The 13,095-nt window shown below is 32.2% G+C and overlaps 1 protein-coding gene across 1 annotated transcript in view; it reads right to left on the bottom strand.

Annotated features, from left to right (window-relative positions):
- LOC148626287 (poly [ADP-ribose] polymerase tankyrase-like) overlaps positions 1 to 13,095 on the bottom strand; it is a 172,023-nt gene that overhangs the window by 79,030 nt on the left and 79,898 nt on the right. The window contains exons 23-26 of the mRNA XM_088570167.1: positions 12,717 to 12,866; positions 10,194 to 10,424; positions 4,673 to 4,835; positions 1,661 to 1,839 (exon numbers count right to left, since the gene is read on the bottom strand). Of these exons, the coding sequence (XP_088426293.1) occupies positions 1,661 to 1,839; positions 4,673 to 4,835; positions 10,194 to 10,424; positions 12,717 to 12,866 (723 nt within the window). The remainder of the gene's footprint in view (positions 1 to 1,660; positions 1,840 to 4,672; positions 4,836 to 10,193; positions 10,425 to 12,716; positions 12,867 to 13,095) is intronic.

The raw sequence follows: 13,095 nt of genomic DNA, 5'->3' as shown, positions 1-13,095 counted from the left end.
CAGTTAAATGTTTCAGTTCTTTGATTGGCACTTGATTCCAAAATGGTTAGGGCCATAACCACCACAATCAAATTAATACCAACCTTCCTTTTGTTGTTTGGAACTCCTTGGTAAATTTTTTTTAAAGACTCAAACCAAGTGTTTTTGGAAGACAACACATATGTTGAGAGCATCATACCACTTTAAGTAATAAAAAAACAAAGTTAGATTTTCATTATATCAACAATGCTCCAATCCCTATTGAGAGAAAAGGGTAATAGCACTGGAAGGGGGGATCCCAGCCAACACCTATCTCAACAGAGGTGAAAACTGTCCAATTTAGACCTTAGTTATATAGCCAACTGTATGTCAAACAAGCATGAATGTGACAAAATCAACAGTTAACTTCTCTGTTTATGTACTGATTCCTTATCACTTGAGAACACTCAGAAGAAACAATATGTTTTTGTTTGCCATTTTGCACAACAATAATCATAATATGGTACGAAGACATCATCAATAAGCATCCAATTGGAAAAAAATTAAACACCTCACAAACTTCCACTGGTAATAGAAGTAAATCCAGAGTAAAAAAAATGTAGTTTGAACATTTCTAAGCATAACACCTAATTTAGGCAGAAAATATTAGAAAAAAAATATTATAAAATCACAATGGTTGGCAGGTCAGTGTAAAAAAAAATAATTTTGTTCATTAAAACTGGACTTTATTTTACCTCAATAAGAACAGATTTAAAACAGGGTGTAAATCATAAATGTTAAAAAGGAAAGATTCAACATATCAATGAACTAATACAGTTCAATTTTTGTACAAAAACAAGATTTATATTTTTGATCCATTGGAAACTCAAGTTGACTAGTTAGCAAACAGAGCCCAAATATGAAGTTAAATTCTTCATATAAAAAAAAACCCCAAAAAATCAAGTTTCAGTTGAAATCAAAGTTTAATTTTGGGCCATTTTGATCTTGATGTAAACCAATTTTAAATAAGGAACCCCCCCCCCCAAAAAAAAAAAAAGGTCAGATTTAAAATAAAATACCTTTTGGCAGGTTATTTTGAAGGTTTACTAAATACTTTATTTTTCCTGAATTTTTTTTATATTGGTATTTTTAGTCCTACTCCTAAAATATGCCAAAATGAGTACCCAGCAAAAAGTACCCACTACAGAGTATCAAAAATCCCCATAAGTTATACTTTTTATATGAAAAATAAATATAATTTTACATTGTACCAACATGAAAACAGTGCCTATTTTTCAATAATGTAAATCCAAGGTTAATTCCAGCATATCAAAGAAACCCAACTCCACTAAAATTGATCAAAGTTCTAGTATTAGTAGAGTATACTAAGTTTTCTAAAATGCTGTATATGGCATCTTTTCAATTTTTCTTCCAAACACAATACTAAGTGAAGTAACACAAAAATGTAGAAATACATATGAAAAATAAGGGTGTTTTAAAGAATTCCCTTTGAATTTCAAGTTTTTTAGGGAATTTTAGCCAAACTGAAAAAAATTTAGTAATTTTCAGGAATTATATGGTCGCTGGTCAGTCTGTATTTACACTTAATACATATTGAGTATTGTAAATACTTTTCAAATATCTACTGGAACAAAATATAATTCGACCATATAAAATTAAAAAGAATTGTCATTTCACTTACCAGCAAGTCTATGGAAGAGACACTTTTAAGTTGTACAGCAAGAGCCAAAGGTGTCTCTCCATTCAGATTCTTTACTTCCAGGTCTGGCTTGTAACCAAGTATAAGATTCAATCCAGCAGAGGATTCTTCTTCAGATCTTGAACATGCTTGTACCATATAATGTACTGGCGTCCACTTACCTGTAACAGATATATAGCCCATTGTCTACTATATAATATACATAACAATAGTTCAAACTTAAATAATCTAACTCTAAAAAGGAAAATAGTAAATCTAAAATTGTAGGGTAAACATAGTCCCTGAACCAACAACTAATTTGAGGGATGGAAGAGTAATCAAGGGAACCAAGGTTATAGTGGTAATCAAAAGAATGTAATCCAGGGACAAAGACCAGACATGGAAAACAGACATACACAACAAAGAACATAAAGTAACTAAAATCTTACATACAAAGTAACAAAAGCAAATGAGCAACTCGGACTCCACTAAAAACTGGGAGCATGGACCAGGTGCACTGGTAGGGTAAGCATCCTCTGCTTTTCTAGAAACACCCGCCAAGTTGCTCATAAAAAGTCAAGTCCGGGGTAGACAAACGAGGAAAGGAAAACTATGGAAAACTAGTGATCCAGATATCACTAACAGATTGATAACCAATATGATCATGGGTTTTGTTTGTAAAATAACATATGATTGATTAATCTGAATTTCAAGTTTTCATTTGAATCTAATATAAAATTATGACTGTTAGTATTTCAGCAATAAAATCTTCAATGATCTTCACATGGCACAACTTGATAGAACGGCAGAAGTCAAACATTGAAAAGTTGGGGCAAGTATAGACAAACCATTCCAACTTGATACAAGTTAGATATTTTATTGTGATTAGATGTTTGACATCTAAGAATTTGACCCTTATTCCTAAATGGTTCCAGTCACAACCTCCAAAAATCCAAACTATCCTTTAAGGGTATGGAACTTTGTGGTATAATTTCAAAGAGATCCATTCCCTTTGACTCAAGTTATCATTCAGAAATCAGATGAATTCTCGTTTCTGGTCCCTTTGTGGCCCAATATTACTCACAGACTCAAGTCACAACCCATAAATTTTAGGTATGGCACCCTATAGTATAATGTAAAAGAGATTCATTCACATATATTCAAGCTGTTGCCTCTACAACAGGAAAACACTTGTTTCTGGTCACTTTTTGGCCCCCAATTTCTAATTGATTAAAATCACAGCCCCCAAATTACTCCAAACATGACCTTTGTGATATATAATATTATGGAGAAATATCATGGGCATCCATTTGCTTTAACTGGAATTAAACTGAAAAATTCTATGAAATGTTTGGTTTTTTTTTTCTTTTGGCCATTAATTCCCAAAGTGGTTGGAGCTATAAACTAAAAATCAATGACAATCTTCCTTTTGTAGTTTGGAACCTTGCTGTAAAATTGTCACAGAAAATACAGGCATTCTCCTTATGTGCCAATTTGATTAAAAATCATAGTTAAATTGCATCCAAGAAAAATTTCTGTGTAGTCCTTTTCTGCCAGAAAAAGAGTACCTTTTGCTCCAAATACAAATAAAGAAATTAAATATCAAAATGATAAAAATCTAAAGTAAAACAATCATAAAATAAAAACAATAACTTGAAAATGAATAAATTAAAAATTAGAAACATAACAAGAGGCTCCCAGGAGACTGAATTGCTCACCTGGTAAATTTTGTTTCTCAATGGCAATAAATTTAACCAGAGTTGTCCAACAATTTTGACTCAAAAAAGCTTTGGTAGGATATATCATATTACATTACATTACATTACATTACATGGCTTAACAGATAAAAATGAAAATTTTACCACAAATGGATCACATCATGCTGAACACTTTTACCCTATGTCAGAATTTTGCTAAACCTAACACTTTTGGAGATATATAATCGAAAAACTACTGTCTGACCCATATGTTCTATTTTTTTTTAATGGCAACCATGTTTTTTGACTGATCAAAAATTTAAACATGACTTTTGCACAACATACCCAAAGGAACATTCATACCAAGTTTAATTCCAATTGGTCAAATAGTGTCATAGGAAAAGATTTTTGAAGAAACAACATTAAAATATTTTTTAAAAATGTCGGAAAAGGGCAATAACTAATAAATGGCTAGACAGATTAGAATGAAAATTTTAATAAAGATAGATCTCATCATGCTTAACACTTTTACCTATGTCAGAATTTGACTAAACCTAAGGGTTTTGGAGATATATGCAAAAAGAAACTACAGTCTGACCCGTAAGTTCTATTTTTAGTAATGGCAGCCATGTTTTTTGACGGATCAAAAATCTAAACACAAGATACCCTAAGGAATATCTGTGCAAAGTTTTATATAATCCTGCTCAGTAGTTTCAGAGAAGATTTTTAAAAAAAAATTTTAACAGACGACGACGACGGACACCAAGTGACGGCAATGGCTCACATAGCCTTTGGCCAGGTGAGCTAAAAAACACATATATTTATTTAAAAATGTATCCAGAATAAAAACCAAATATGAATTATTTTTATATACAGATCTGGATTAGTCACAAAAGGCCTCCATTTTGATGTAAAAGGAAAACGCCAGAAAAAAAACAAAGAGTCTAAAGATGATGGACAACAGCCCCATACCATAATACAACTACAAAGTCGTGGTGTATAAAACTCATAAGCTTTTCCACTTACCACTAATATACTAGACTTCCTCTATATACAGGAACAGATGGAAATTAACAAAATCAAAAGTAAAAAAAAAACAACAGTAAAATAAAATATTAAAGCAGTAAGGTACAGATTTGTAAACACAGAAAAATCATTTCCATATATCAGCCTATATTTTAAGCTTGTTATGCAAAAATACAAGAGCTCACTGTACCATATTTATATTTATATCTTTATTTTTTTGTGTCATTGGCATACTCATACATTTACATTTCTTTATGACTATCGATGTCAATACTATCAACAAAAATCTTACCATATTCAGTATACTGCTGTTTTTCATTCTCTGGCACCAAGCCTTCAAAATATTTCTTCTGAACCATTTGAGACGGATTTACTCCTGGTAAATCTAGGACAGCTTTGATGAACTCCCTGCCATTTTTCAGCTTTGTGATTATTTCGTCATGGCCTGATGACTTCTTTAAAGAAAGGCAATGAAAATATTCAAACAATCTTTCTCAAACTGTCAATAACTTCTCGTCAATATAAATGTTATTACCCTAAAGTATTTACTGGAATTGACAAAAAAATTGAGAGTTATTTTCAAAATAAATATGTTAAAATGTTTTGCAGGGTGCAACTTGATACAACTTTTGAGGTCAAGTACTGAAAAATGGGGGTAAGTATGGACACAACATGATACAACCTGATTTTAGATTGTGGACAAGGTATAGGTTTATGACAGTAAGTGGAAGTTTTCAAAGATCTTAAATATTTGAAATGGGAAATTTACAAATTATGGGCCAATATCCAAAATTTAAATACAAATCAGGTGTACAAAAACTGTTGTTTTATGATGAAATCCCTTTGTGACTCTGTGTTAAGAAGCTACGTTACTGTATCTAGACTATTACTGGATTTTACTCATTAGCAAAGTAACAGAGCAGGACATGCTTACCCTACCAGTGCACCTATTGTCTCTCCTAGTGATTTATTTTTTTGTGTGATGTCTTTTCTTCCTTATCTTGAGTTTTTTGGGTTTTTTTTTGTTTTTTTTTAATACCTTATGTAGATTAGTTTTGTTTCCTGTTCAGGCCTTCACTACTAGACAAAATAAGGACTGATACGATCTTTCACAGACACAGTCTATTTTTTGTCTGCCTATGAGAATTACATTTTGTCTACCACAACCATAAGAAGTGTTTAGTCAATCATTTTTTGTCAACCGAAATAAAACATTTGTTAAGTAAGAAAATCATTGATTGTGTCAACACTGTTTGGTTGAGCTAATAAAAAATGTCTATGTCAGCACTTTTTTGGGATTGAGTTCGACAGAAAATGTTTATGTCAACACTAGATATGCTTTGATGTTTTAAGACTGTCAACAACAAGGCATGTATGTGTTGAGTTAGACTGTCTAAAACAAGGCATGTATGTGTTGAGTTAGACAAATTAATTTCAAGTGTTGAGATGGTCAAAATATGACAGAACAAAACTATAATTTATTTTTATCAGTTCAGACTGTACATGGTCATTACAGTCAATATCTTAGCCAGCAGTAAATGTACTTGGATTTTGATGCATATGCATTGTCCCATTACTGATACTTCTGAATTTTTTTCCTGACATTCAGATTCAGCTCTTTAAAGAATCATTAGATTTCAATTTTCCTTGAAACTCACCAAATTTGACTCAGAACACCTTGGTCTCTGATATGGTTCCAATTGAAAACAAGGTCCAAAATTGAAATCTTAACAAACAGTAAGATTGGGAAAAAAACACAAAAATCAAATCCTGTAAGATTCAATTTTAACCTATCAGAAGCTTCCAATGGAGACTAAATTCTCAAGTTTAGAAGCAGTATTTGAATCTGCAAATTAAATACAGTCGAGACTCGAATGTCTTTAACACATGGGATTTCTTAAATACATTTTAAAGTACATCTTTTCCCTGTATAATCAATCTAAATATCTATGGATTTCTGAAAGTTCAATTTCTAAAACACTCAAAGTAAATTGTTGGTCCACATGGTAAAAACTTAAAAAGTGCCAACTCAAACATGTCAGCCAATTTGTCAACTTTAGAAACAGGGTATTATTGAGATGAAATCCATCTCAGTTGAATGGCTGTGGTAAAAATGCTATATATCAGGTATGCATAAAATCATTAATAACAAACCATATTACGGAATACATTGTCTTTATCTGACCTACCCTCATGTCCAATATCAAAAGCCAGCACAAAAAGACTGAAAAATCATAGCCTTGACACAAATCTGTCATAAAAGATCATTAAATATACTTTGAGGTCAAGTCACCAATCATGGTACATAAGGTGAGTAATTCAATCATGCACAACATTACTGAATATGATACTTTAATGAGGTCCTGAACAGTTTACCCAATACCTCTAATGAACTTTGACCTGAGACAAATGAAAAGTAGTACTGGACAGACATTAAATCCACTGTTACTTGGATATCCTGCAACAATATCAGTTACACTAATTACTCAGAGTGAGGTAGCAAAAAATACCTGTCCAAAAATGTTTTGAACCAAATGGAATCAATAATTGAATGTCTGTGGCCAGTTATGGCAAAATCAGTCCCAACCTTTCTTTGAGGTATGGCACTTGTGGTAGAATTTTACTCAAACTATCACAAAATAAGAGACTCCCATGTGCCTGAATCGCTCACCTTATTAAATTTTTGTCTTTCAAGGACAATAACTCTAACAAGAAGTTGTCTGACAATTTTGACTCCATGAAGACTTTGGTAGGACTTATCATGAGGATCATTTCATCAATCAAAAGTTTCATTCTATCTATTTTAGTTTTCAAGATATTGACTGAAAACTGCAAACGTAATTTTTTACCTTTCAAGGGCAATAACTCTTATATGGAGTTGTTAGACAATTTTGATCTCTAGAGACTTTTTGTAGGCCTTATAATAAGAATCATTTCAGCAATTGAAAGTTTCAATCTATCTATCATAGTTGTCAAGATATAGGCTGAAAACTATATAAAAAAAAAAAAAAAAAAAAAAAAAAAAAAATAATTTTTCAAAGTAATAACATCAAAAACAGCAAAAAAACATACAAAAAGGGCAATAACTCCAACATGGGTAAACAGATTTTCACCAAAATTTACCTAAACTTCACAGTTTTGGAGATATATGCAAAAATCTGCTGTCTGACCTCTATGTTCTATTTTTAGTAACAGCAGCCATGTTTTTTAACCGATCAAAAATCCAAACAGTCATTTTGTTAAGGATATCAGAAAAAACAAAAATATAACTTTCATTGAATTCTGTAAAGTATTTTCTGAGAAGATTTTTTAAAGTAATAACATCAAAAACAGCAAAAAATGCTCAAAAAGGGCAATAACTCCAACATGGGTCAACAAATTTTCACCAAAATTTGACCACAGGCCAATCTCATCATGCTAAATACTTTTACCCCTGTCAGAATCTGGCTAAACCGAAATGTTTTGGAGATATATGCAAAAATCTGCTATCTGACCTCTATGTTCTATTTTAAGTAATGACGGCCATATTTTTAAACCGATCAAAAATTCTAACGGTAATTTTGTGCAGGATACTCTAAGGAACAGTCATTATATGTTTCGTGCAAATCTATTCAGTAGTTTCTGAGGAGAAAATGCTAAAAGAAATTGTTAACAACGACGATGGACGCCAAGTGATGGCAATAGCTCATATGACCTACAACAAGGTGAGCTAAAATCAGAAAAAATGCTTATTTCTGGTCCCATTGTTGCCCTTGATTCTAAATTGGCTCAAGTAACATTTGGTGATATGACACCTTGTGATACAAAAAAAAATGATCCAATGGCATTAAAGAACCTTAGTGAGCATTCTCACATACCCCAAGCACCCCTGGACTGTATAAAATGTTCGAAATTACAGAATCCAATGTATAATAATTTTACTTTAATTCTGACTTATGTTGCCATTGCACCTGAGGTCCATGTATTTTAAGCCAGGCTTAGAAGTGAACTGTGCATGAAACAGGGGACTATCAACATGGGTCCATCCAATTCTATGTCCTAAGGTATTTCTACACCATTTCTAGCCAAAACAAATTCAATTTCTTGAAGAATAACATTACTAACATTTATGTTGTCCCCATCAACTTCCTCAAGTTCACTTTCAATGTGAGATTCACCAAAATCTAATTGGATTAAATGCACATCATCCCTGTCTGCCATTTTGTTTGACACTTAGATGATGGTGCATAGGGCATGGTAATCCCAATCACTGAGTACCTAGACTTTAAATGCAAAGGTGACATAGATATACCTTTATAACATCATGTAAAATCTAGAGGTCTCTTTAATGAGAAGAACCCAATGGTGGACCAGCAAAATCTGGTAGTGAAAAAAAACAAAGCAGCCGTCACTGGATAGGTCATCATGGCATATGCCGTGATAAGCATTGAAAAGGCTAGTGTCTGCAAGTGTTAAGACTAAAAAAAATTAGGAAAACTTATGTTGGACTGACAGACTGATGGGTGGACTGGTAAAAACATTGTATCTATCACAACTTCTTGGCATGAGATATTATTGAGATCAATACCAATGTTCCTTTTGCAGTTTTGGAAATCGGAACCTGGTTATAAAATTTCATACAGATCAACCAACTAATATTCATGCTATCTCAGAAAAACCAAGTGTCCACAGGCAATGACATCACTATACCATTATATGACAGCAAATGTTATGTGTTTGTGTAAAAAGTTACAGCCCCACCACAATTTGTTACAGGCAGACTTGCAGACTGTTTACTTTAGGGCCAAAATAAAACATGTCAAAAGCTAAAGACTTATAGTTAATGAAAGGGTCATTTAAGATAATTAGTGGTAATATTTTTAACTTAACGTGGTACATGTTGAAGTTCAAGGACGTCTCTCAGTTGGCATGATGAAAGCGACTAATAAAGTCAATGAACTACAAAAATCGACCAATAAAATGGAACTTTGTTAGTTTTAAAAATCAAACCCAGTGATTGCAATGTTTACAAATGAAAACAAAGAAAATTTGAAAGAAAATGAAAAAATATGTCAAAACTTACAAAACTTGGTAGGAAGTAAGCAATACCTAATTGTAAAGTCAAAGTTAGACCAAATACTAAACAAATGAGGAAATCTTCAAACTTCATTTCCTCGAATTTCTGATAACTTGAACGCAACTGAATGATCCCTTGGAGTTCAAACTACTGAGGATTTGCTGTAATCCTAAGATTTAATTCTCTCTAAATGAATCAAAGTTTAATTTTTAACTCTAATTTGGATTAACTTGACAAAAGAGGCCAAAAATCAAAGTTTCAATTATATGATCAGATTCATCATATTCAACAATCCCAATAACTTTAAATGTTACAGTAACCAATATATATATATTAAAATTTTTAAAGAAAGAAGCAATTTATTTTATGTACAAGTGTAAGAAAATGCTTGTTTCCGAACAACAAATAAAAAAACCTTTAAAACAATCTAAACCTACCTTTAGTGGTATGAAGCCTTGAAATATAATTTGAAACATATTCCAACATAAATACTCTGGTTATGTTCTAAATACATGTACTAAAAATGCAGATTTGTTGTCCCTACTTCCTAAAAGCCCCAAACCCAACCAAGTCTTCCTTATGAGATTTAGAATTTAGTAGAAGATTTTCATAAATGTTCTTACACTGACCAGAAACTGAATGCTTCACAACACTGACAATGATAATTACTAGGGTATGACTTAAAGTACACATATTTCAACTTTTAACTGGACAAATAAGTGTGAGAAATGTGTCTTGTCATAACTACAGAACTCACATTAACGGTAGCATATTGTTCACAAGCTACCATAAGAGGTGTATATCCTTTGTGATTAACATCTGTCACCATCAATTTCATGTAATCCGGTCTGGCTTTAGACATCTCTTTTTTCAATGTGGGCTTTGGAACATTGTTTTCTGGAGCACGAAGATCTAAAGCTTTTTCATTGCCATCTTCAATCTCCATCTTTTCTGGCAATCCATTTTCCTTTATTTTTTCTTGGTTTGTCTACAACAAAGATTACAAGAAAATGTATTGATCCAACACTTAGTAATGTCCATTTAGTTACAGCATTGCTCACAAAAGGATATGCACCATTCCCCCACATACACTTACAAGTACACTTGAAAGTAATCATAAGTATGTGGTGCCAAAACAATTTTTCTATGACAAATGTTACCTAGAATACAAACCTTGCATTCATACCTCATATTTAAGTCAATGAAAAAGTTCTTAATGAGCAAAAAAAAACCAAAAACAACCACTAGTAGATAAGTGAGGAACTTATCAAGGCAAGATGCAGTACAAGTCATCATGCAAATGCAATATGCAATATACCAATATCTAAGCATTTCCTCTAAATAACAATCACAACACAAGTTTCATGGTTCACATCACAATATGATTCAAGTCTTACAAAATTGACTACCTATCAAACTTGACATTTACGAACTGCAGTGTTTGTAGCTCCTTTGACACAAGTCAAAAAACAGTATTTCTGTGTGTTTAATACCCAAGTATGTATTGTACACAGTGCAATTTTGAAGGTCCATCCATGTGAAAAAAAATGTTTTAAGACTTAGATTGCAGTAGAATTTTGCACTTGATCAGTCAATTTATTTACCTTGATGTGGTATTTCCAACGAGAAAGTGAAGGAAAGAAACTTAGAGTCACACTAAAACTTCATGTTAATTCAGTAACTACATAAATTGGATAATTTTCAGTTTGAAAGCATGATAAAACTGCCACAGGATGTATGAAATGGCTTATACAACAAAATCAAAAGTCAAGAAAATCAGACAGTACTGGTTTTGGTTGTAACTCAAATTTCGTGATTTTCTTAAAGGAAGAAAATTTCTAGAAATAGTAAAAATAAGTTTTAAAATACTTAATTTTGGCTGTAAAAGTATTTATCAAGGAGGGTTTGACAAAAAAAGAACTTTGCTACTACCGGTTTTTAGTTGTTTCATTTTAATCTCTAACCATGTTTTATTTATAAGAAATATTGTACTACCTTTCTCTGAAACATATTATTAAGACATTAAAACATGATGTAAAGAAAAAATCATTTAAAATTCAATACTTAAAGAAGTATTTGATGATTAGATAAACTTTCTTTCAGTAACATTTCACTTCCGGTTGTTTATACATTACATAATCTCTTTCTTCCCACACAAAAATCTTTCCTTTCAGTCAATTCTCATATATTGATTCACAATATGCATCCCCATGCCTTAGAAAGGATCGCTATGTAAAAATGTGCGTATTATACACACTAAAATATGGTAGATGATTCACAATGGTTCTCTATTACAATTCTAAATCACACCAATATCATGTGAGTGCATGGTTCTCATGGATCTGCACCATAGAACCAATTTCTTCAATGCGTCACTGTTTTCCTTTAATCTTTCGTCTACCCGGATTTGACTTTTTATGAGCACTTCAGCAGGTATTTCTAGAAAAACAGAGGAAGATTACCCTACCAGTGCACTTTGTCTATGCTCCCAGCTTTTAGTGGAGACGAAGTTGCTCATTTACTTTTGTTAATTTTTATGTATTATCACGGAAAACAGAAAGTAGATAAGTGAGATAACTGGAAAAGTGGGTTGATTGATTGTTGGTGTTTAACATCCAAGCAGCAATATTTCAGCTATATCCAGGCGATTAACATGAAACAGATGATAAAATAAACATGAAATAATGATGGAATGAACAAGAAACTCCCAGGAGCCTGAATCCCTCACCTGGTAATTTTTTTCCCTTTCAAGTGCAGTAACTCTAACAAGGAAACTTCATGCACATCTACATATGATGCCCAGACTTCCAATAAAATTTTCTTAAAATTCCTTGAGTGGTTTAGGAGGAGTTTGAACATGTAAAACCCTTAAGTTGGATTATCTCTCTTTGGGGTCACCTGTCAGTAACTATATTCTTTCATACAAGGTTACATATGATCCCCAAACTTCCTATAAAATTTCATCAAAATCCCTAAAGCAGTAATTCTACTACGAATTACTTTGAAAATTTCTGCCTTTATTGTGACACAAATCAATATAGAAATTCTATCCAAAAAAAAAAAGAAATGGATTAATAAATCAGAAGATTTTACAACAGCCTCCAAAACAATTACATTTGCCACCAGGGCTAGAATTTTAATGATTGATTGTCACCAAGCACAATTTTTACTTGCATTGGTGACGGCAACCATTAATTTTATTCCCAGCTTCTATTGTAAAAGACACATCAGGCTGTCATGAATTGTAGTACATATAGTAGATTCTACTTAGTATACTTACATCAGTATTCAGAGATTTTATAAGGTCAGACATATCATGTTCCATACAAACAGATGCTAATAAATGTAGGGGATTGTCTCCATTATCATCTTTCTCTGCTGAAATAGCACCTCCTTTTTCCACTAGATATGAAATTAGTTTGATGTTTACCTACAAAAAACATTTCAGTATTCCATTTATGAGTATCTAGATAAAACTAAAAGCATCAACATATAAATGCAGGCATTACCCATTTTATGGACAGATAAATTATAGATATTCTTGGACATTTTGTTTCTAAAGCAGATTCTGAGCTTCACTGAAAATATTATGTTAATGACAATTACTTTTGGTGCAATCAGACAACAAGACAACCAGAGAAATGATAGTTTCTGGCAGT

This window comes from Perna viridis, chromosome 2 (assembly GCF_037379345.1).
Source record: "Perna viridis isolate PV_CMFRI_1.1 ecotype Kerala chromosome 2, ASM3737934v1, whole genome shotgun sequence".
Classification (NCBI taxonomy): domain Eukaryota; kingdom Metazoa; phylum Mollusca; class Bivalvia; order Mytilida; family Mytilidae; genus Perna; species Perna viridis.
Note: the sequence above shows the minus strand (reverse complement) of the source record. Positions and strands in the feature narration are given on the sequence as shown.